Raw genomic sequence first — 25513 nt, 5'->3', positions numbered from 1 at the left:
GCTCTGTCGCTGGTAACTTACGAAACCACGTGAGTCGATTTCAAAATGGCGCTGTCTGAGACGGTGAGGGCTAGAAAAGTGTTTGTTCATCCCGTAGTGTTATTTTCGATTGTGGATGGTTTTGAAAGACGTTCAGAAGACGCCAAAAGAGTCATAGGAACACTTCTTGGAACTGTTGACAAGACTTCTGTCGAAATTCGAAGCTCTTTTGGCGTTCCACACAATGAATCCGAAGACGAGGTAAGCTAGCTTTTAGACAACTTAAGTGCCTCGTTATTTTTTTTTTATTTCTCGGTCTATCCCCGGTTCACTCTTTGTATGGATAGATAAAATTCAATGTACCTATCGTTAAGATTCATTTCATGTTAAATCCGATCAGAATTTAGCTTATCACGTATGGATATAAATCAAACTTCAGTCCTATATTACTGTAACTATACAATCATGTATGTTATCAGCGAATTTCCTTTTAGTTTTCAGTTGAAATCGTCTTCAATTTGAGTAATTCAAGGATATTTATTAAATGTTAAAGAGAAACAATAAATTGAGTATATCTATCCGAATCAATTTTTAAGTTCAGATGTTATTTAAAACACATGGTGAAGATTCAAGGAAAATACAGTGGTTACGCTAAGTAACTACTGTATTTTCATACATTATCCAGCAAACAGATAATGAGAATACTCAAACTTATCAGGTAGAAGTTGTCACCTTGATTGTACACCAAATTCTCGTAACCTACTTACAAGGAAATGTGTAGCAGCCAGAGGGGAGAATTTACAATTAGATCTTGGGAGTTAAGGTTACTTCCTACCTTCACAGGTGTCCTTCGGGAAAAAATTTGTACGCGCGCTAGTTTGAAGAAAACCCTAACAAACTATACATGTTTCAAAACAGAGCTTAGTAAATGCAGTTTACGTTGAAAATATGCTTTAGGCGATTTTTTCATTTAGGAAGTGTCAGGAGCCGTAAGGTGTGAAACACCCAAGGGTCCTTCTATTGAATTTATCGGGTATTGGATCCTACAGCACAAGAAAAATGGCTGCAAAGTCTCATTCACAAGGCATCAATCAACAAAACTGCGTCAGGCTTTTCCGATATTCTGATTGGTTGTCTAGGTATTCGCATATAAATGAATAAAGGCTGATAGTTTCGAAAGAAACTGTTTGGGGCTGCATCGGTGGGAGTAACGAAATAATTACGACGAAGGGCTAACACTTGAAATGTCAGCTTTTGTAATCATTACGGTGGCCAATTTACCATTTCAACTTTGTTGATATATCCAAATTAATTTGCATCTAAAGTCAGAGTAGCGAAAGATATGCGAAGCGTGTTGCGTAAATGGAGACCACGTAAAAAATGTTTCAAATATGAAAATTTCCTGACACGTTTTTGTTTGTCATCATTCCAGGAATGTTTTGGCGAAATTTCACGAAAATCGGTCAAATCTACCCTATAAAAATTTGCTCAAAGTGGATGTATTCCTCTCAAAATCAAATGCGAGATTTTAGTTCCTAAAGGTTTGTAAACAACTAGCGCCACACCAGGAGATTATCTCGCCTCCTGAAACTGCGAACCAATGGGAAGACGAGACCTCCTGGCGTCAACGACAATGAATCAAGATTTTCCCGGGAAAAGTATCGCGTAGCAGTCACGTTTTTTTATCTTGCTCAGTTGCTCGTTTAGTAATGGACAAAGTCAGCAAAGGAAAAACCCACGGAAGAAAGGGTAAATCTGTTGCATTCTTCTTTTTCTCCATCGGTTTTGCCGATCTTCAGCAGATGCCGAGCTTGTCGAAGGCTCCTGGCCAAACCAAGAGCCTTTGTAGCTTTCAGCAAAGACTGTTTTTTTTTTTTTTTCTTTTTGGCAAAATGCTGCCATTTCTCTCTTGTTTGAGCCTGTTATTTTTTCTTTTTCTTTACCCAAGGACTCTTCTCTAATTTTGAGTTGTTTTTTGATCCATGAGAAAAGACTTTCCACGAGCATATAACTTCCACGTGTAAATTTTGTCAAGTGCGCCATGTAAATAAAATATGCAAACAACATGAAATTGCCACAAACATTCCCGGGGGATTCACCCATTTACGAGATTATGACACCTTCCTGATTTATTAACTTTTATTTGAAAATACATTTTTCTACATAAGTCAGACGCTTTTTGAAATTTTTTTTTTCTTTTCTGTAAACGTTAGTTAAAATGTCTAACCTCAATCTAGTCCAAAAAAAAAAAATTTTTTTTGGCCTCTGAAGGTAGAAAGTAACCTTAAAGGGTTAGCTAGTGTCTAGATACTCGGCAGCTGGGAAGTGTTTTCAAAATACTCCATACCTGGCAATCTGAAATTATTCTAGAATTTCCACGGAAAAATTTTGCACTACTTTGACGAAGCAATTGTGGAGGCCTGAAGTTTGAAATCGCTTGCTATTTTCACACCGACATCAGCAGATTCAAATGGAAATTTTGGTGGAACACCAAGAGGAATTTCTGACTGCCAGGTATGTAGTTTTTGAAAAATTGTGCCTGTGAGTCACACAAAGCTTGTACAATTTGTGCAAGACCAAAACGTTGCAAAACTTGCTTCGTGTTTCCAACCATAGCTTGAAATGTTGAAATACTCTTGGGAGCTTTAGCTGAGCATTTTAGCGGATATTGAATGTGGTGATTATTCACGAATTTTTGACTGCTGGGTATGTAGGTTTTTGAAGAACCATGCCCGTGAGTCAAGGTTCCTATAGTATGCCGAAGCCAAGAGAATTCGTCTACAACAAAAGCGAAACATTAATTAGAATCACTTCGCATTTCTAAACAAATACTGAATACTCTCACAGGGTTCACACTTCACTTTCTGTAGAAATTATTCTCTAACAGTCGGCACCGGGATCAGAGTACGAATTTTTTTCTAAGTGTCGAAACATCAAGATTTTATAGTATGCCCAAGCTCGATAATTTCCTCAACTACAAAGCCAAAATTATAACTGAGATCGCTTGACATTTCCAAACAGAGATCTACAGTTAAAAGAAGGATTGGATTAGTTTTTCCGTGAAAATTCCAGAATAATTTCAGACAAGGGGGTATGGAGTATTTTGAAAAGACTTCGCGGCTGCCGGGTATCTAGACACTAGCAAAAGGTTAATGTGTGTAAGAACTGGAGTAGTACAAGCCAGAATTTTGAATTCCCAGTGTGAAATTTATCCCTTTGCCCGTTAGAAATTAATTCCCTCTTTAGTTTGCCTTCAGCATTACAGGTGTGAAATTTATCCCTCTGCCCATTAAATTGCTATTAAGTTTGAATTCAGCATTCCCTGAATATTGAATGATTGTCGGATAACTTCAAATTGAATTCTAAGTACATGCATCTGCTGTAAAAAAATTGATAAAAGAAAAAAATTATAGTAAATCCAATAAATAGAGTGTATAATGCTACCTTCCCTTTATTTTGTAGCCTCCAGTTCCTTACAGCAACTTTTAATGTTATGTAATCAACTGTCACTCTTGAAGGCCAATATGCCCCACAAAAGTCATCTTATTTCCCTCAAATAGCCACCAACAAGAATCAATTGCAAATCCTTACCTGTTAATGAGCATCAACGGCTTCCAAATTCAGCTGTGTCAGCTCGAGAGATGCATTTTCATCCTTTCTGGCCTGATTTTCTTTGCCCTTAGTTGTATGATGAACAGTCCTACCAAGGAATTCAAATATTGGTATGTCTGGCTTTTATCCAAGGAAAGCAGTAATACTCCTTGCCTTTTCAGCAAGATGGGTCCCTCAGCTCAAATACAGACTTAAGATCCCTAGTCAAAAGGTGAAGCGAATCTCTGAATCTCTGATCCGTTTCCTTTGTTTTATTTCAGGTTGCAATTGAACTTGAGTATGCTAAAAGTATGTTTGATTTGCACAAGAAATCACACCCCAATGATGAAATAGTAGGCTGGTGAGTACATGTGGCACTTGTGATATCCCGTAGGGCTTTGATTTACATGTAGCCTCACAGATGGCATAATTCTCCAGCTTTTGTGTAGAATTCCTCAGCCAAATTTTGGTGGTTTGAGGTAACAGTTTATTTCCTGTCACATTTACTGACAATTTTTCTCAATTATTTTCCAATGTAAATCTGATCTGTACTTTTGGAAACTGATACCCCATTTACACCAGAAAACTTGTTTAGTTAAACCAGGTTTAACTGAATGAAAATCAGAAACTGAGAAGCGAGAAACTCAATTTTCCTCAAGATTTAAGCAATTGCTAAATTATATTTTCAGTGCTACATTTAAAGTCAAGATGAAATAAACAATTTTTAATATAAGAGAAAAATCGATTTTTCTCTTACATTTAAAGTCAACCTAATATTGGTTTAAAGGTCGGCACACACGAGGGGACCAGTCCCTGCGACTAGTCCCAGCGACCAGTTTCATGCGACTAGTCCCTTCGTGTGAACTACACATTTCTGTGGTCGCAGGGACCAAAATTTGGTCCCTGCGACTGGTCGCACGAATTCAAACTTGTTTGAATTCGTGCGATCAGTCGCAGGGACTTGTCGCATGAAACAAATGTTTGTCCCCTCGTGTGAACTGTTTGTGCGACCAGTCCCTGCGACTAAACGGTAAATAAGCCAATCACGGGTCAGTATGATGCGTGACTTCCGGTATTTGTAAACATTGCAGTCTTTATGAATTTTCCCTGAATTCTAGATTTCTACAACTGAAGACTAAAAAACTATTTCTAGTTTTGTAAACATATACAGATGTCTTGGAGCCGTTTTGATGGAATTTTTACCCTATTTGACTCTGTGTCTGTTAAAAATAAATAAATAAATAAAAAAACGGAATGTAAAAACATGAATAATTCGACTGAATAAGTGTAGTTCATTTGCGTTGACGTTTAATAGTGTGACAATGAAAAGTTGCCAAATTTTCATTGTTTTCGTGTAACGCCCCAGACTAAGAAACATCTTTTGCCTCTTAATTTTCCTATGTTCTTGTGCAATTGAGTGCCCTAGTGTGAACACCTTAAGGGACTAGTCCCTGCTACCGGTCCCCTCGTGTAAACCCTTCAAAGACTTGATGCCGGGACTAGTCGCACGGACTAGTCGCAGGGACTAGTCCCCTCATGTGTGCCGACCTTAAGCAGTTTCTATGAAGAAAAAAAATTCAACCATGTTTAACAAAACAGCTTTAGAGCGTGTTGAGGCTTTGGTGTGAATGGGATTCATGTATTAGTACATACTGTATAGTGAAGTGAGACAAAGAAGAAAAAATAAAACTCAACTTTGTTAAAAAAAAAAAACAGCTTTAAAGTGTGTTGAGGCTTTGGTGTGAATGGGGTACATGTATTGATACATACTATATAGTAAAGTGAAACACATTTTTATTGGTCCAAATGTATCCTTTGCTGTATGGAAGACATCATCCAAATGATATTATGTTAACATTAAGAACACAGTGGATCTATAGTGTAAGGGAACAACAGTACATGTCAAAATAATGATAACACTTTTTGTTATGTTTTTTCTTTTCATACCTTAATTAAATAAAAGTTACAGATAGCTAATGCTATTATGAATAGGCCAGTTTTCAAATTCTAATAGGGTAAAATAAAGAGAATCCTTAGTTAGAGTACATCACAGTAATTTTTTCTAGTTACATTATAAAATCATGATTATAATTGTAAATATTATTTTTGAAAGAAGGAGAGTGGCTATAAATGAGAGATTTACATGTAGATATAGAGAGGGCTACAGTATTATAGCTAATAGAGTTTGCCTCAGGAAAGATTTAACATACAGCTGTATGTCAATTGAAAATGCAAAAGGCACCAATAGAAGCTGACCATCTTGCTGTACAAAATTACTGGTGATATGTAATTATTCAACCTTATCACCTTGCAAAGAATTTAGCATTAAAGGCTGTTGAAATGTCACCAAACCTCAAGCCATACTTCACTCTACAATCAGTAGGGACACTAAAGGGCAAGACCAAGACCAATAAACTAACTTTCTTTAATAAGCATAGACACAATAGATAACAAGATCTTCTGCAATGCCCCATTTAAAATTTGTCGTTTGGATTGTCTTCAGGTATGCTACAGGCTCAGATGTCACAGAGCATTCTTTGCTTATTCATGAATACTATTCACGAGAGGCAAACATTCCAGTGCATGTTACGGTGGACACCACTTTGAAAGGTTCTCGCATGGGAATAAGAGCTTATCAGAGGTAAATACCACCCACGCCAGGTCTGTCAAGTTTGGTATCTCATTGTCTTGGGAAATTGCTTCTGGTGACTCTACATGTAGATGTGTCAAGACTTGTGCAGAGTGTGAAATTGATCTCGGAAAACAGGCTAGAAATACTATGTATTATTACCCAAATGTGCTTTGTAGAGGACAAATAATGTCTGAGACGAGTACAAATATCACGTGGTAATTGTACTCCAGAGATATGCACGAAATTCGCATGTTCAAAATAGACATACTTTTAGGTTGGGATGGTACATTTTTTTTTCTTTTTATTCTCTATGATGAGCAATGAATTATTTGGCAAAATACTCTCTTGCTATTCTTATATTCCTGTTTAGTTTTTTTTTTTTTTGTGCCTCCTCCCTAACCTTGGATAATTATTATTATTAAAAACTGGATCATTGGATAATGCAGTTCAAGACTTTTTATTGGCTTAGCCATTATGGTATATCAGCCAATATACCATAATCTACAAATAATTATGGTAAGCGTACGCATCAGCTTAAAATCAAAAGGGAGCTAAAAAATCCAGTTTCTTCTTACAAAATAATAATTTCTTGGGGGCGTTTTTAATAAAACAATTATTCCACTCGCACTTGTTGGATATGAGATGATTATAGCCAACTCGGCGCTACGTGCCTCGTTGGCTATCTCTCATCTCATATCTAACGCGCGCTCGTGGAATAATTGTTAAATGTACAAATGGTTTGTTGTACCTGCACTTAATACTTAAAGTGCAGTGTTGGTGCTTTTTAGGATAACTTTCATCAGTTAAACTTTCTGGCTAGACCAGTATTTATTTTTAAAGAGAATAAATATGGAGCTTGCTCTGTGCACAGGCATGTAACTCATGCAGATTTTAGAGTGGCTTGTCAGAGATTATTGTGATCCATTATGCTTACAATCTCAAATGAGTTTACATTTACAATGATACAAAACTTTCAAAGTAAAACTTGTGTTCTAAAATCATGAAGTGCAATTGCATTCATACAATTTCCTACATTACTTTCACTTTTATCTTGTGGATGACAACGGTGAAAACATCACAAAGATAATACTTTTTAGCCAAAAACTTTGAGGAGGAACACACAGCAATGCTCCTGGTGAAACTGCTTTACTGTCTAGGTTTGCCTATACTATAGTTATATAGTTTGGATATATCAACAAAGTTGAAATGGTAAATTGGCCACCATTACGGTGGCCAATTTACCATTTCAACTCTGTTGATATATCCAAATTATTTCGTTACTCCCACCGACGCAGCCCCAAACAGTTTCTTTCGAAACTATCAGCCTTTATACAGTTATATGGCTTCATTTAATTTATCACTGGTCTGGCCACCCTGATCAGACTTACTGTATTTAAACCCAGACACTAACATTTCAGTTTTGTATGTGCCCATAGTTATTTGATCAAAATAATTATGTTTTTGTGCAGTTGTAAGATGGGTGTTCCTGGAAAGACAGAAGGCACTATTTTCTCTCCAATCCCATGTGAAGTTATACTTACTGGGCCTGAGAGAGTGGGAGGTAAGAATTCACAACTTCATTTTCAGTAGTTGTTATGCATTCTGCTGTTATAATTCCAAACAATAATTAATGATGTATGCATGAAAAAGTTTGAACAAGAAGTAAACTTAAAAGATTTTAGGAAGTGACATGAATTGTTTACATGTATTACCAGGGTTGTATAACAAATATAGGTGTAATTTTCTAAAGAAACAGTGGTGCTGCATTGATGGGGGGGGGGGGGGGGAGGGGGAGGGGGTGTAAAAAGATAATTAATTTTGTTTTAAAGCCTTGGCCCTTTGTCAAGTTTTGCCCTGACCAAGGGCTAATGCTCAAAACATCAGCTTTCCAACTCTTTGCAGTGGCCAATTTACATTATTTTACCAACTCAATTGATAAATCCCAATTTCTTAGAAAACTACATTGGCCAGCGCTTAATACTTAATTCACTTTCAACAGTCATGTTATGTTCTGTACTGGTTTCCAGAGTGTGGAATCATTGACAGCCAATTATGCAATGTGTACTGTAGCTGCATTGTAAATGTATTCCATGATCATCATCATAATTGTTTACACTGTAGCAGTGATGATGATGACACTGATAATTATTTGATGATGATGATGGTTAAGGATTGTTAAAGAATTTAATTGAATCTGCCCCTTGTAATTAATTTTGTAGTTAACTGGCTGCAGAGAACAAAACATGCAGCCAAACAGAGCATTAGTCCACTAACAGACATGCAACATGTGAACAGGTTTGTGGAAGACTCAGTAATCCTAAGTGTATGTCTTCAATATTTTAGCCTGTATCACAGACTTAGGCCCGGTCTCAGTACTCGAGAAAACCTTCCCTCTCAGACAACTTTATGGGGCGTTTATATGAAATGCGACATTTGCAACGCACAGGCTCTGGTTATAGCGTGTACAGGCACTTTTCTGTCCGAGTTGTCTTGTCTCGGGTGGGCGAGACAAGGTGTTTACATGAGAGAAAAATTAATTGTTCCATCTTCCAGGGTTACCCTACCTGCCGTGGTGGTACAATTCACCAGTTGAGGTGAGACAACTTGCCCCCGGAATTGTCGTACCTACCTGAGACGAGTTCACAACCTTTACCAAACCTCATAGATACTGTACTTGCACATGAAGCTTAAGGTTTATGTTTTATATAGAGGGGTTTGAGCAACTGCGAGAGTAGGGTGCTTCACTTTCCTTTCATCACCCCCCTGTGCGCCAGAATTGAGAGAAAACAGAAAGAAAGAACTGCAGTGAACTGTATTTTATTACATCCCTTCTTATTTTCAGTAATTTCTTTCCAATTAATTCAACCTTTTCAGAGTGACATTGTACTGTGTCCCGCTCTACTGAATGCTCTCTGAAGTATGTGCTTATCACTTTGGTTTATCATGGTGTAGTTTTTTGCCTTTGGATTATCTATCTTCTGTGTTCTTCTAGTGCCAGTGAAAGGCTTTTAGAAATGCTTGGTACTGTGGTGGCTTATGTGGACGATGTTTTGGTGAGTGTTTTGGGGCTTTGCTTTTGTACTTTGACGATGTTAGCGAGGCCTTACAAACATTTCCGCTTTATCAACTCCAAGCAAAACCACCACAAGTCTTAAAGAAAATGGCAGGAAAATTCATTTTATTTTTACATCTAGTCATTCTTAATGAGTCCCACAACATACTTTTCTGCCAATCAGAGTCCTGATGAAAAGATCTCAATACTAATTCCATGCCACGCCTCATAGGGACTTTACCCTCACAAATTTACATTGAGAGAGTTATTGCAAACCCCCCCCCCCCCCCACTTCCCCTTTGGATTCTAGTTGTGGCCTATGACAAACAAAGACCACACTCAGGAAGACTTCGAATAATTATGTTATGCTATCGAAATCTGGGTCCTGGGTAGCGTTGTAGCCATAAGACCGTTGTGCTTTTTCAGCAACGTCACTCAGAACGGTAACTTACACGTTCGCTTCTTTTTTATTTTTTTTTTTAAGGCTGGAAAAGTCGCGGGTAATAACAGTGTTGGCAGAGAGCTGATGGATCTTGTTACTTCAGTTCCTCGAATGTCAAAGGAAGACTTTGAATCTATCCTGAACAGTAACATGCAGGTAACTACATGAGTACTTTACATTAACTGTAATGTTGTGGCCGAATTGATGTAAATGGTCTTCTTATAGCTTTTTCTCAACCGTATGAGTGACTAACATTTAATTTCTCCTTACGATATCACCCCTGAATCACACATTAAGGTCAGGAGAATAAAGGAAATGATCACCAACTAAAGAAGCTCTTGATTGTTAAACAAGTTCTCCTTGTCAGCACCTTAGGAAATGTATCGAGAACAGTATGAAGAATATGCATACTGATGTTAGGGTGGAAAGAGTTAAGTTGTGCTGAATTTCATGTAAGCTTGCAATCTGAATGTGCATCATCCATGAAACGGTAGCGTTTGATGCACATTTTCCTCCCGTAGCTTTCTTGCAATCTTGTTCCATTCTAAATTTCAAGGCGCTATTCAGTTCCCCAACTAACCAACACCAACATTAGCCCCTCTATATACTCTTTGCTTGTATATTTCCTTCTGAGTCCTACTCGTGACACGAGAATGTTTGGACAGTGAACCCGCCAGTCTGTGAGGTTTTAAAGATGTACAATCAACATTTGACCTATTCGTTTGCAGCTCCCTATTTTATTCAATGTTGACACACTATTTTTCATTCTTATTTCAGGATTTGCTAATGATTGTGTACCTCTCAGGCCTTTGCAAGGCTCAGATCTCGCTTGGAGAGAAACTGGCCACTGTATTATAGTATTTTAGATTTAGGTGTGCAATAAATTACAGAATTAGCCCTCCTGCTGCGGTTTTTTATTTTGGGACTCCTGGTTATGCTTCACAAGTTCAAGCGAGTTTACAAGTTTTCATAGTTTCCCATACTAAGGGAAATCGACCGTATTTACTTTGAAGCCATGACAGGGCTATTGTGTAGCCTGCAGAGCACGCGTAATTTTGGCAAGCGATTTCTCAGTATTTGAAGCTGCCATCTTTGATTTTTTAGGTCAGCGGAAGGCTGGGGAGAGTAAATAGTTTATACAAAGGGGGGGGGGTGAGCATCAGTCAAAAGGAAAGAGAGGGCAGAGGGCGAGCCCTTTCCTTTTTGGGCTCCAGACGTGGTAGAAAATCTCAATTCAAAGCACAAGTTCCGTACTATTACACAACATCAACCGAGCATATGGTTTTGCTCTCTTGTGAATCCAAGTGTACATTGCGGTAGATAAACGTGCAGTTACACACTCCAAAAAGATGTCACGCGCTCTACTTTATATTTACTGTAGCCTTCCCGCTATGATAATTTTAAAGTGCTGCACCCTAGCGCCCGAATATTCTTCAATTGGGTATATCTATGGCCCTAAACTTAACAAAGAGGCAAGAGGAAGATGACCTCAAAATTTGCTCGTTAATAGCTGCAACCCTTAAGTTAGACTAGCATTTAATTTTTCCCCACACCATCACTCCTGAATTACACATAAAGGTCACGAGAATAAAGGAAATGATCCCTTGCTGAAGAAACTCCTGATTGTTAACAAATTCTCCTTGTCAGCACCGTAGGAAATGTATAGAGAACAGTATGGAGAATATACATACTGGTGTTAAGGGTAATGACAGATTAATTTTGATCCCTTACTGTGTTTATATCAACTTCAATATAGGGCTGTGTTGAATTTCGATTTTCGCGACACTGAAAAATTTACTTCCACATAATATGTAAGTCATTGCCTCCGCTTCCTTGTGATTTAACTCTAGGTTGGGCTAGAAAACGTTTTCTTCATCCATGTCGGCGATGACTAAAGAGATCAGATGAAAAGAATAGATTACTGGGAGCTTCTAATTATATCCATTAATTTATTTTTCTTTTTGAAAAAATCTCCCTGTGTACGTGCAGATAGTTCTGCAGACAGCACTGACTGAAGTGATGATGAACCTTTTCCGCCTCCAAAAATGCTTGAATTCTTCTTCGTTAAGAAGATAATATATAGATTTAGCCAAGCCTAAAAGCGGAGCTCCCAAGTTCGTAATATTAATGATAACATAAAAGATGTGCATTTGCCGAGACTCGCCTGAGACGCCCCTCCCTTCGTTTTGATAGTCTCCACTACCCTACCCGTGCAATCTGAAGGCACGTACGTACGCTAGGTCAGTCACATGACAACCAAACGAAAATAGGTTGACCATATTCCATGGGTATGGGAAGCGCGCGTGGGAGCGCGCGTGGGAGCGCGCGTGGGAGCCCCACTATCAATTTCGTATGGGCAGGTTATTATTTTCACCCTGGAGGGAGGAAGGATAGGAAGGGAGGGGGGTGTGAGGATTTCCTTTGTGTCAAGATGAAAATTACCTGATCCCCTCGCGTGATTCCCCTTTCGTTCCCAGAAAACCATATGAGCCCCTCCCCCAATTCTCCCCCCGACTCCCTAACTCAAGAAAATTATCAGATTTAAGTTAAAATAATTATTGTTCCCTAGAATTAAGTTAATAGCTCTATTATTCGTGCATTGCTAAAATGACTTAATCACGGTTTCCGCAATGTCAATTTCCGATATTCGACCCCCTTTCCCCGCTGCACATCAGACAGTTTTGTCAACCAGACAACAAAAGCGAAAAGCAGAGCTGCTGTTTTCGGAGAACCCTTAACCTGAGAGCTATCGGAGACGATTTCCTTTCCTTGACCTTTCCTTTTAGGGACAATTCCATGCAGGCACATTGTTTCTATTTACATTAAACTTCAACACAATACTTTTCCTTTTATGTCTGCAGATTCTCTTGTGAGTTGCATTAGTTTCCTCCATTTTACTTTTAGCACCTTTTTTTGCCCTAATTTCCTCTATCGTAAAGTATCTTTTCGCGTAAAATATAATTTCGAGTATAAATTTTTCTTTAATTCCAGGAAAAAAATCGCTTCAAATATCTGTAACACGTACGTACTACCATCACAAATTGACAATGTAGGTGGTTGCATCATAGACTGATGCTGCAGGTATCATTCAAAAATACCAAACTTAGTGATCATCTAGGAGGCAAAGTTGAGTGTTGGAAGACAAAATCTGAAAAGAGCAATTGCAAGTTTCCACATTTAATATTTTCAAAAGGGAACCGTGTAATGAACCAAGGTATAACCCTTTTCCTTTTTTTTGATTAATTTTTTTTTTTTTTCAGGTGAAAATTGATTAGCTCAACTGGTTCCCCGTCTAATACTCCGATCCACAAATAGGTAATCTCCTTCGCAGACGGTTGTTTGGGCTCGTCACGCAACGCTCACCACCAACCTGTGGGAGAGGGACCGTTGCGTGACGATCTAAAACAACAGCTGCGAAGGAGACTACCGAAAAGGTTTCGTTTGAATTAAATGAAGCTGATATTCATTTTAATGTTTTCATTTTTAGTACTAAGCATTGTTTAACTGTTGACACCCGAACTAATTAAAGTTTGTTAGCAAGCTCGTTCAAATTAATTACAACTAATTTTCTTTTTATGTCTTTGGAGACGAAGGGACTGTTGGAGAAACCACATAAATGCAAGGTAAGTAATTTTAAATGAGAAATTAATTTTTATTGTTTCCTCGAAAAATTTACCCTACATTTATCTTTTTTTAAAACAACTATTGGAACGCACACCTACCCTGAGACAGCGTTTCCTAAATTTGCAATTGGCAATCTTTCCTTACACTTAGGTAGCTCGGGAAGCCGTAAAACTCTTGAACAAAAGCTCATCTTTGAAACCGGCAGTTTAACTGACAGGAGGCCCAGACAAGCGACGAGTCTGGTTGTTTATTCATGTTTCCATGACACAAGGGCGTAGTTGGGACGGGAGTAAAAGTGAAAGTGAAGTGACGTGTCTGGTTACAATGATAAGGTTGAGATCGGACGTCAGCATTATCAGGCGCCTCTGGCAGTCGCTTCATCCCATGTAACGATCTCACCTTCCTGCCCATCCCACCCCAGGGGGAGGATATCCATCACACAGGAATCTCGTGCGTGGAAAATTAACGTCTCCTACCCCTAACCCTGCAGGAGACGGGCCCTACGGTTTATTCGTCCTTATCCGAGAAGACTAGAATATCTATCCATTTCTTGATATTATTGAAAGGTAGCAAATTCTCCTCAGACCATGAGTATTGGTCCGGCCAGCGCTCGAACCCTCGACCTCCCGCACAACACAATCCGGTGCTCTAACTAATTGAGCTAACCGGGAGGCGGGGGGTCCTTAGCCATGACCCGCCTTTAACAACCTCTAATATTCAGGTGGCGAAAACTGGTGAATACCCTTTGCTTGACACAGTATGGACCCTTCTCTCCAACCCCCTTTCAAAAATCCTAGATACACCCCTGTAAGAGGAAAGTGTGATGAAGTAAAAGCTTTCGAGTTAGCCACTACCACAATAAAATTAATTGAACACGTAGTAGTAATAATAATAATACTAATAAATGCTTTATTTAAACTGAAAAAAACCGATCAGCGAAATCAACATAGAAAACGCTGGTATAAACTGGTGATCAGTGCATATAAATACTATTAAAAAATTACAATTTACTATAGATACAAGTTAAGATTAAATAGAAAATCACCCCCCCCCCAAAAAAAAAAAAAACTTATATGCTACATTTGTGTTGTGCCTTATCTGATTCTAATAGAAGTTTAAAAGTTTTAATTTTAAAAATTCTCAGCGTTTCGCAAGCACGCAGTTCTTTGGGGAGGTCATTCCATTCCTTTGCAGCGGCTTACTCAAATGTTGACTGGCCCATAGCTGTTTTGTATCTTGGGAGATGGAGTTCCTTACTATCTCTGTGGGCTTTACGACGAAGTTCTGATCTCAATACAAAATACCCTTGAAGTTTGCTGGGACAGTGACAATCATTTACAATTTTATATACTAGTTGGAGACGAAGATAGCGGCGCCTACTGGATAATGTTAACAGGCCAAGCCTCTCCCTCATTGACTGTGTGCACGTTAAGGGATTTACTCTTAAATTATTCGCATCGCTTTGTTCTGCAACCTTTCCAAAAAATCGGAGTTCTTCTAGTATTTATAAGCTTAAATCTAACTTAACTTAAAAATTAATTTAACCTTAGAACTTTATTGGTCCACAGTAAAGATACTTGCAGCCTATTCGATGGTTTAATATGTAATACGAGCACAAATTTTGCGAGTTGAACGCGTTGCGAAGTATTTTCCGAGCCAGTAAGAACGAGGAAAAATAGGGCAAGCAATAAGCAAATTGTTCGCTCGTGTTATATGTCAAACCATCAAATAAGGGATTTATTATTCAGCTACAGTATTATTTTATTTTCTAGTAGCCCATTTGACTTATAGTTTTGGAAACTAGAGTCTTGTTTCAGCGTCGTACAGATCCCATAAAGAACGCGCGAAAATAGAAAAGTTTCAAAAGAAAACATTCAAGTGTTCTTGATGACCAAAAACAAATTCTTTTGGGCTCCTAAGCTTGATGCTTGTTGCCAAAAAATGTCTATGAAACTGTGGCATAATTTGCGTGTTCCATTACCCTAATATGATACATAATATCGTACATTAAAGCTCATTTGTGCGATGGCTGCAATAAATGGTAGCACAGGACCTGCAACAGTGGAGTATCACGAGAAACTTACAGGGACGCCTTCATTTCGCATGAGACCATTGCCACAACCTTCGACAGCCTAAACCAGAAGCCAAGACGGAGCCTTTACAGCTCAGTTGCATCGAGGTAAACTGGCAACGAAACGTCTGACTTCAGGTACGAATCGACTGGTTGCGAAAGATCCTTGCGTACGACAGGATTGGGAAGTAGCTCCAGCGATCCATCCTCGTCCTTTTGTTCATCGGAACTATTCTTGCTGAGCAGGTCAAGCTTCTTGTTCTTCTGAACCAGGCAAAAAATGACTGCAAAAGCAATCACGAGTACCCCAAACAAAAGCACGATAAGCACGATTACCACGATTAAGAGCTTATTGCAGTCTATCGGAGACTCCACGTCTTCCTTTCCTAAGGATGAACAGATCGTTTTTTCATACTGTTCAGTAACTGAGTGAAATATTACATAAAGTATACATGCACTTTATGACCCTGTGGAACACAGAAAACGTCAAACACGTCTATAATTTCCTCGCACTGACTGTAAAAAAGAAACCGGGAAAAAGAAAAAAAAAAAGAAAAAAAAGGTGACGAGATAAGAGATAGCTTGCGGTGCATGAATTATGAACAGATGTTTATGGGAGGTTAAACATAGAATACAGAAATACTCATCCTCATTCAGAGCATCAGATACATATGAATATAACGATTACCAAAGCAGCATTATTTCAAATAGCTGTCGCAAAATTTATTAATTTTGTTGTTGATAAGATAAGGAAGAAAAAGAAATTGAGTTGTTCTTATTATAAAAAGAATCCCACTCGCCTTGCCATCGGCGAACAAATGATACAAATTGCTCTTTCAAGCTCTAAATAAAATATCAGCTTTATCCATGACTGGGCATTTCCAGGAACCAGTTAATCATATTCATAGTATTTAAGAGTGGTGACAAAATTCAAATAATTAGAGCTTCCCATTGCCAGGCAATTGTTTGATGGTGCAAACCAGGTTTTCTGATTCTTCCTTGATAGAACTGAAAACATTGAGTCTGTCCTAAAGTCACATGTATGAATACTCACCAATAACAATTACTCGCACAGTGTGATTATCATATCCTAAAGAATTCTTGGCTCGACAGGTATATGATCCATTGTCTTCCATAGTAGCAGTTTGCCTCTCAAAGTTTGCATAGGTACTTGTTTCGTTCTTCAGGAGTTTATTATCACGTGTCCATGTCACTTGGGGTAAAGGATAACCAACAGCATAACACTCCAAAACCAGTTTCATATCTTTCACTACATAGACAGTTAGCAGACTTTTGGAAATTATTTTTGGTGGTTCTAAGATAGTAGATATCAAAAAGAAAAATCACAAGATGGTAAGATACATTATCACTGTGATACCATAACAATGAAATTGAAAATAATAATCATAATGATAATAACAATATTGATATTGATAAATTTTTTCATGTATATTATCAGGGCTGAAATCATACACGTGATTTCAAAATCGAAAGAGCACGTGGCGCGAGTTCGATTTGAAAACACAAGTATGATTTCAGACCAAAATTGCATGACATGAGGTTCAATTACTACTTTTATTATTACATCCATTTTGAAACCGCCCAAATACAGGACTTGGTCAATTCAAATATTTTTATTGATACAGTATTGAGCCGGTTTTTAAATAAAAAGCGAAACCGGAAACGCTTTTACATCTTATTTTGTATGCAAAACAGAAAGACTTTGACATCATGTGTCAAAAACTCAATCAAGCGTAAAATGATGCGATTTAGAGCAAAAAATGGTGGAATTTGTGAATAAATCGCACCAATTAGAGCCAATCAAATTACAGAGACTGCCAGTGATTTCAAAATGGATGTAATAAAGATGATAATAGCAAGGATAATAATGAAGATGATATCATTGAATTTTGAGTTGATCTGGCCATATCAAGGGTGAGTTCATACCTTTAGAAATTTCCAAGAGTGTAATGAAGTTTGTCAATCCAAGAAGAGGGATTTACTACCAATTTTGTAAAGGAGAGTTTTCTCCTCATATTAAGGTGATACTTTGAGGATAGTCAATGCTCCAGTGACATTAAATACAAATTAAAATTTTTCCTCATTATCTACCACCACAGTGCTGATGTTGACAATGTGCACAATGTGGTGTTCATCCAACCCAGACGTGCATTCTTCTAAGTCGTTAAAATATCAACTGAGTTCTCGTTTTTGTTTGTTTTGTTTTCCTCAAGACACATCAACTAGCATACAAACAAACAAACAATAGCACCATCCTTAACAAGTTAGCAACTCACTGAAAAAAGATTATATATGGATATGAAGGAGAAAGGCATGAATCATAATAAAGTAACAGAAGTATCCTTACCTAAGGGAGGTGATGACAAACAACTCTCAGCATCTAAAAAAGGTAAATATGATAGTGTTACAACAAATTGCTGACCTGCATCAATAACTTCCTCTTACTGACTGACTGTAAAAAGAAACCAAAAAAAAAAAAAGATCACATGACAATCTAAAGGGTAAGGAGCTTAGTGCATGAATTATAAACAGATGTTTATGAGAGGTTAAACATAGAATGCAGAAATACTCATCCTCATTCAGAGCATCAGCTACATATGAATGTAATGATTATCAAAGCACATTACTTCAAATAGCTGTCACAAGATTTAACTTTGTTGTTGATAAGATAAGGAAGAAAAAGAAACTGAGTTGTTCTTATTATAAAAAGAATCCCATTCGCCTTGCCATCGCCTAACAAATGATACAAATTGCTCTTTCAAGCTCTAAATAAAATATCAGCTTTATCCATGACTGGGCATTTCCAGGAACCAGTTAATCATATTCATAGTATTTAAGAGTGGTAACAAAATTTGAATAATTACAGCTTCCCATTGCCAGGCAATTGTTTGATGGTACAAGCCACGTTTTCTGATTCTTCCTTGATAGAACTGAAAACATTGAGTCTGTCCTAAAGTCACATGTATGAATACTCACCAATAACAATTACTTGCATGGTGTGATTATCATATCCTAAAGAATTCTCGGCTCGACAGGTATATGATCCATTGTCTTCCATAGTAGCAGTTTGCCTCTCAAAGTTTGCATAGGTACTTGTTTTGTTCTTCAGGAGTTTATTATCACACATCCATGTCACTTGGGGTAAAGGATAACCAACAGCATAACACTCCAAAACCAGTTTCATACCTTTCACTACATAGACAATTTGTGGACTTCTGGAAATTATTTTTGGTGGTTCTAAGATAACAGATAACAAAAAGAAAAATCACAAGATAGTAAGATACATTATCACTGTGATACCATAACAATAATGATAATGTATGATGCACGATCCTTCACAGTAGATAGCGCTATTTATGCAATAGCGAAAATCAGACCTGAAAAAATCAGGCCTGTAAGGGATTCGAACCACTGACCTCTGCGATACTAGTGCAGCGCTCTACCAATTGAGCTAATAAGCCAACCGGGAGCAGGCCATTAAGTTGATTCGTAATAAACCCGTGATGATAAATCAGATACAATGAATATATAAAGTTCATATATTTTGAACTGTGGTATTAAATACGTATGGTGCACGATCCTTCGCAGTAGATAGCGCTATTTATGCAATAGCAAAAATCAGACCTGAAAAAAATCAGGCCTGTACGGGATTCGAACCACTGACCGTCAGTGGTTCGAATCCCATACTGACCGTCAGTCAGGTTCAAATCCCGTACTGACCGTCAGTGGTTCGAATCCCATACAGGCCTGATTTTTTTTTTTTTCAGGTGTGATTTTCGCTATTGCTAAATAGCACTATCTACTGCGAAGGATCGTGCATCATACATATTTAATACCGCAGTTCAAAATATATGAACTTCATATATTCACAGTATCTAATAATGATAACAATAATAATAGCAAGGATGATAATGAGAATGGTATTATTGAATTATGAGTTGATCTGGCCATATCTAGGGTGAGTTCATACCTTTAGAAATTTCCAAGAGTGTGCTGAATTCCTCTGATCCAATAAGAGGATTTTTTATTATGCAAAGTAGCGTTTTATTGTCATATTCAGGTGTTACTTTAAGGATAGTCAATGCTCCAGTGACATTTAATGCAAATTTTTCCGGATCAACTACCACCACAGTGCTGCTGTTGAAGATATGCGCAATTAGGTATTTATCCAGGTTGGACTTGCATTCTTCTGTGGTGGGACACTGGAACCAGCCCAGATGAAGAAAAGTCAAATTTGGTGTGACTTGACATAGCACTACGAGGTCTTTCTGATCCAAATTGGCCAGAGTACGGTGAGCAGATGATCCTATTAAACACATGGAAGTTATATTACTTTCTAAGATATCAATGGATGTAACAAAAAAAAATCTATGACATCTTGGCACCTTTGCAAAGAGTACAAATCTAAAAGGGGAACTCCACCTATGATGGCAACCATCAGGAGTTGCCTGCATTCCAAGACGAGATTTTCTGGTCGGTTCCATTTCACTGTTTAACCCTTCATGCATTTGAAAGTAATTGGCATCGTGTTTCTCATTTGTGACCATGTATAAAGCCGAGAAATTCAGAAATTCTTTTACAAGGGGAAAAAGTACTGGAACTGAAGTGCAAGGCTGAAATAACTCGTCTCTTCGTCAACCGTTGCAATGGCTACTTTTGAGATATACGGCTGAAAAGTCCCTGGTATCCCAATTTTAATATACTCTTTCAGCTTGTGCTAACAAAATTTTTCAAATGTGAACTGTTTACGTGTTTACTGAAATTAAAGGTGATCAGGCGATCAAGCAGGATCAAGTCATGCAAAGGGCCTATTCTAACTTTCTATTCTGAAAGAAACTTTTATACTCGGTTATCTAGGAACATACCTTCGGATCTGTGTATTTGGAACGATAAAAAGATGGAAAGCACGATAAAACTCAAACGAATGTACACAGTGTACATAAACCTAACTGAATTACGTTTACCAGGTACCGCCATCTTGGATTGCGTACGTACCAAATCGAGGCTGGACAAAGAGAGTGTGTGACAGAGATGAAAAGGTAGATACGTCATGTGTGGGGGAATTGCCTTATTTCACTATGACGTCACATGATATTTTGCGCAGTGCACTGTGGGGGAAGCTGGGGGATAAAATGTCTATCATGGCGGAATTTTAAGTCCATTTCGATGAAAAAGACGTCAAGGGAGCTCGATAGAAGAACTCAAAAGATGGCTTTTATGCAGAGGCTTCAGCTCAGCCAAGTCAGAATCAAAGAAAAGTTTATGAAGAAGGTAATTATTCGTTTTAATGACCGAGTAAAGTTGTAGTGCTTTGACATTCGTAAATTCGTATTTCTGCTTAGTCTCTTTCTCCGTTCTTTATTGAAGGGTGAAAGATTTAATCGACTGTGGCATGTCAAGATTTTTTATGGATCCCGATGACGACATTTTTAAAAAAAGTCGCGGAAAGAATTGCAGAAAAGACTAAGGAAGTAACTCTTCCTATGTTATAGTTTTTTAATTTTTTTATTTGTTTAATTATAGACTAGTGAGCAGCACTTCTGCGAACAGTGGTTGTAAAACTTCTTGAATTTTCCTACGCGTTTCGTCTAACTGTCGTAGACTTCTTCAGGGAGTTTTACAAGTATGACTAAACGGCTGTATTTATAAGCCAAAGTTACAGGGGCCGATGACCGTAAAGGCTTGGCCAGACTTACGAACAGGAACAGGCGAAGTTGTGAAAAATTTGTGAAAAATTTATGAAAAATTTAACACGTGTAAGGCAAGGTGAGAAAAATATTTTGGGGCCACGGTTTTAGCTAAGACTAAAGAGGGCGTAAGAGGATGTTCTTTGTGTCACGATGAAAATTACCTGATCCCCTTCATTGGCAGTTGCTTGGCGGTCAATTTTATATAGTTCCCCTTTGGTGACGACAGATTCCCCCTTCGTTCTCCCGAAAACCGTGTGAACCCCCCAAATCACCCCTTTTCTCCCCAAAGACATCCCTAACTCAAGAAAATTAACACTCTTAAGAGATTTAAGGAGGTATTCTATCCTAGCATTGGCGCTATTCCCATGTCGCTAAAATGACCTCTTTGTTTTCGCGATGTCAATAGCTTTTTTTCCTTTTTCCTAACCATTTTCACTGCTTTACCGCAGTAGGGCAGGACTAGAGCGGAACATATACGAACCATGTGAGTAGTCCACCCCATAAATCCCACCCATCCCACCCCAGGGGAGGACATCCATCACACACTAATCTCGTGCGTGGGAAATTAACGTCTCATACCCCCAACCCTGCAGGAGACGGGACCTCCATTTATTCGTCCCTATCCGAGAAGACTACAATATCTAACCATTTCTTGATGTTATAGAAAGGTAGCAATTATTTCAAGACCTTGAGTGTTGGTCCTACCGGGGCTCGAACCCTCGACCTCCCGCACAACAGTCCAGCGCACTATATATCCATTGGATAACGTGCGCTGCACATCTTTCCCCTTTTTCCTGCTGCACATCAGACAGCCTGGAGTATGTCAACCAGACAACAAAAGCGAATCTGCTGGTATCGGAGAACCCTGAACCAGAGGGCTATCAGAGACGATTTCCTTTCCTTGACCTTTTCTATTAGGGACGATTCCACGTAGGCACATTGTTTCTATCAGTACATTAAATTTCAACACAATACCGTTTTCCTTTTATGTCTGCAAATTCTCTTGTGAGTTACGTTAATTCCCTCCATTGAACTTATTAGCAGCTTTTTTTTGCCCCAATATCCTCTATCTTAAAGTATATTTTCGCGTAAATGCAATTTCGAGTATAATTATTTTTCTTTAATTCCGGGCAAGAAATCGCTTCAAATATCTTCAATACGTATCATCACAAATTAACAATATAGGCAGGTTCATCATAGACGGATGTTGCATGTATCATTCTAAAATACCAAACTTACTGATCACTTAGGAGGCAAAGTTGAATGCTGGAAGACAGTGTCTGCAAAAGAGCAAGTTTTCACATTTAATTTTTTGGAAAGGGAACCACTGTACCAAAGTGTAGCCCTTTTTTTTTTCTTTTTAGATTTATACATTTTTTTCAGGTGAAAATCCATCTTATCATCTTACCCATCTACTACTCTGATCCACTAATTAGCAATTATTTGATTCAGCTGAGCATGATAGCGATAGTTATCAAGGCCAAAGTTTGTGTTACCTGCCAGAGCCGAATGCTGAGGCCTCTAGAGAGATGTAGCACCGCGTTTACATGAAACGGCAAACGGTAGCTTGTCCTTTCACGTTTCACGTAAAATAGCGTGAACCTTGCTGCTTTACCTTCGCGTGAGCTCGCGTCATGGTGGATTTGAAGGAACTCTTTTTTCCGGCAGTCAACTTCTACTCTGTGAGAGAAAAAGTGAAGAAAATCTTACCGACACGAAAAACCCGACAGAGGTTACTTTTACGTAGAAGCGGCAAAATGCAATGGGCAAACACGAAAAAAAAAAAAAAAACGGCGGGAAAAACAAGGTCTCGTGGTCACTCTTGCCGTTCAAGTTTCACGTAAACACAGTGCTAAATTAAATCTCCCTAATAACACCTCTGACCGACGCCATTTTAACCTGCGAGTAGACTCTTCTGTTCGAGTTTCACCTTATATATAGGGTATAGCCGCCTGTTGCACCGTACCATCGACAGCTGCTAAAGGAGAACAATTCTAAAAACCCCGAATAACGTTTTTATAAATGCACATAACTGCTTTGGCTAATATTGACAATGTTCGAAAGAGAATTTTCTTTCAGCAACCGGTATCACTGTGGTTCACTCAGCCAATACGCAACATCGGTCAGTAAGAGATTGCCTCCATCAGTGAGGGTATCAGCTGCTAGAAATAAATGTATTACAGTCAAACTAAGTGAAGCGTACCCCTCAAGATTACATTAATGAATTGATCATTTGGATATTGAACCCGCCAGTCGTTTCAAGAATGCAATAATGAATTTATTATTTGATTATTTAACCCGCTAGCTGTTTCACGAGTGCAATAATGAACTGATTGTTTGAATATTGAACCCGATAGCCGTATCCGTTTTGAAAAGGCGCGGATCATTGTTCAAATTAGAAGTCCATTTCTGAAGTCCAATAAGATTTTTCTATTTGACGAGGAATCCTGAAAATGAACAAACTGCACTGTAAAAATCCATCGCAAATATTAACGAATTAAAAAAAGTCTTGCGATGGCTTCGCCCGTAATCTATTTTTTTCTACCAGGAATACACACAGGAATTTCTATAAGTTCGTTAAGATGTAAATAGGCGAAAAAAGCTCTCGATAACATTCCATATACAACATTTACAAGAAGTTCTACACAACACTCGAACTCTCCTTTCCGCCATGTCGATCTGACGCCATGTTGAAATGGTTCCGATACATCATCACGTGTTCGCATAATCCAATCAGAAATGGACTTCTGATTTGAACAATGATCCGCGCCTTTTCAAAACGAATACGGCTATCGGGTTCAATATTCAAATAATCAATCCATTATTGCATTCTTGAAACGGTTAGCGGGTTCCATGTTCAAATATTCATTTCGTTATTGAGCTCCTGAAACGATTCGCGGGTTCAATATTCAAATAATCAAATAATCAAATCATTAATGTAATCCTGAGGGGTACGCTTCACTTAGTTTGACTGTAAGAGAATAAATGACTTACCGGTGACCAGTTTTGAGTTAAGTTATTAACTGCAGCACACACGTTCATAATTACCGTTTAAACTTGGCGATTAAGCGCTGCAGCGTTTATCGTTTTCCTTTGCGACAAAGGTGCAAAGCTTCTTTGCGGATGGCACTTAAGTTAAGATGGCATTCATTTAAATCCCCTTTTCTTCTTTCCTATAAAGTACGGGGCACATGTTATAACACGCAGTACTGAATTAGGCTCTTACAATGAAAAGTTAGTTATAAGGGACTAGTGACTAGTAGGCCTAGAAATATGCTACCACCGTATTACATTGTAGAACAGGGAAAAATTACGGACGGAAGGCGAAGCAAAAAAATCAGATAGCCGCACGAAAAGATCCCAACTTTGGTTTTTATCCCATCTTTTCAGGCTTGACTTTTAAAGCAATGGACTTTCTAGGCCCCAACAGGACGGGGGACAAGTTTGGTTCTGCCATCTTTATGTTATGCTGTCTGACTCGTTCGTTGAACTCGATTAGGACAGTGTACGCTTGTTATCTTAAGTTCGGTGCCTTTTGTTATGTTTAGTCTCTCATTTATATTACTTGTATTTATATTTATATTACTGTATTTCGTCAGGAGCCCACCCGCTCCTCATTTCGTCCTATAAGACTGTGGTATCGTTGTCATTAAAACGCATGTACATCGTGGAGTTTTCTTCAAAGAGTGAAAGTGAATTTCAGTGCCCTTATTTTACTTACAGATTGTTTGCTCGCGCATGCGAAGACACAGCGATAATTGTGCATACTTACGGATCTCTCTGTTTGCAGCAGACTTCCAGGTATACTTTAATTGAAGTCGTTTATCATTTTGTGACAAGCGTGGGTCTCGCAAGAGAAAACCAACTCTAAACAGGACTTCCGCCCCAATGCAAAGGTCTCAAGGTGTGTTTGATTCTGTATGGTTGACTTACGTATGCACATCTCCGTCCCAAACTAATGACAAAAATAAATTACATCTTCGATTCCCTTCCATCTTTCGTGTTGTAATTGAAAATCACTCATTAGCACTATTACTTTTCTAGTTCGATTTCTTTTTAATTATTCAAAACCTTTGAAAAGCCAGTATCATTGTTGCAAAATGGCAAGAAAAAAAAAATCATCAATTGAGAAATTTTAACTAACCAAGGAAACATTAACTTTGCCACGCTTCCATTGACATTATCAATACTTGATTTGTGGCAAGCTAACCTGCTGTAGTTCATGTCAGCTGACGTTGTAAAAGAGCCCTTTGCTCTGATATGCCGGTTTTAAATGCAGAATGTTCGGGATGTCACTGATTTTAGGCAATGCATTTTAGGTGGCTGGTCTTTCTGAGCACGTTAAATGAAGCACACTTTGGTCTTCGCAAGCAGATATCCAAACACTCCCTGTTTGAATATATCATCAAAG

The 25513-nt window shown here is 38.2% G+C and overlaps 2 protein-coding genes across 3 annotated transcripts; one reads left to right on the top strand and one right to left on the bottom strand.

Annotated features, from left to right (window-relative positions):
• Positions 1 to 12: 12 nt before the first annotated feature.
• On the top strand, positions 13 to 10597 carry LOC111325505 (eukaryotic translation initiation factor 3 subunit F). The gene is made up of 8 exons (XM_088726903.1): positions 13 to 240; positions 3852 to 3931; positions 6074 to 6211; positions 7672 to 7763; positions 8422 to 8497; positions 9195 to 9255; positions 9739 to 9852; positions 10474 to 10597. The coding sequence occupies exons 1-8, from the start codon at positions 46 to 48 to the stop codon at positions 10552 to 10554; spliced, it is 837 nt and encodes a 278-aa protein (XP_088583029.1). The 5' UTR covers positions 13 to 45; the 3' UTR covers positions 10555 to 10597.
• A 3609-nt stretch (positions 10598 to 14206) lies between these two features.
• On the bottom strand, positions 14207 to 20415 carry LOC111325485 (contactin-5). 2 transcript variants are annotated; one of them, XM_088728864.1, is made up of 6 exons: positions 20278 to 20415; positions 19383 to 19718; positions 18389 to 18649; positions 17760 to 17792; positions 16446 to 16706; positions 14207 to 15777 (listed from the first exon to the last, which is right to left on the bottom strand). In XM_088728864.1, the coding sequence occupies exons 1-6, from the start codon at positions 20387 to 20389 to the stop codon at positions 15479 to 15481; spliced, it is 1302 nt and encodes a 433-aa protein (XP_088584990.1). In that variant the 5' UTR covers positions 20390 to 20415; the 3' UTR covers positions 14207 to 15478. The 2 variants fall into 2 exon arrangements, with proteins under 2 accessions (XP_088584990.1, XP_088584991.1); XM_088728865.1 differs by lacking the exon at positions 16446 to 16706.
• Positions 20416 to 25513: the final 5098 nt, after the last annotated feature.

This window comes from Stylophora pistillata, chromosome 7 (assembly GCF_964205215.1).
Source record: "Stylophora pistillata chromosome 7, jaStyPist1.2, whole genome shotgun sequence".
NCBI lineage: Eukaryota > Metazoa > Cnidaria > Anthozoa > Scleractinia > Pocilloporidae > Stylophora > Stylophora pistillata.
This window is presented reverse-complemented; position numbering and strand designations above follow the sequence as displayed.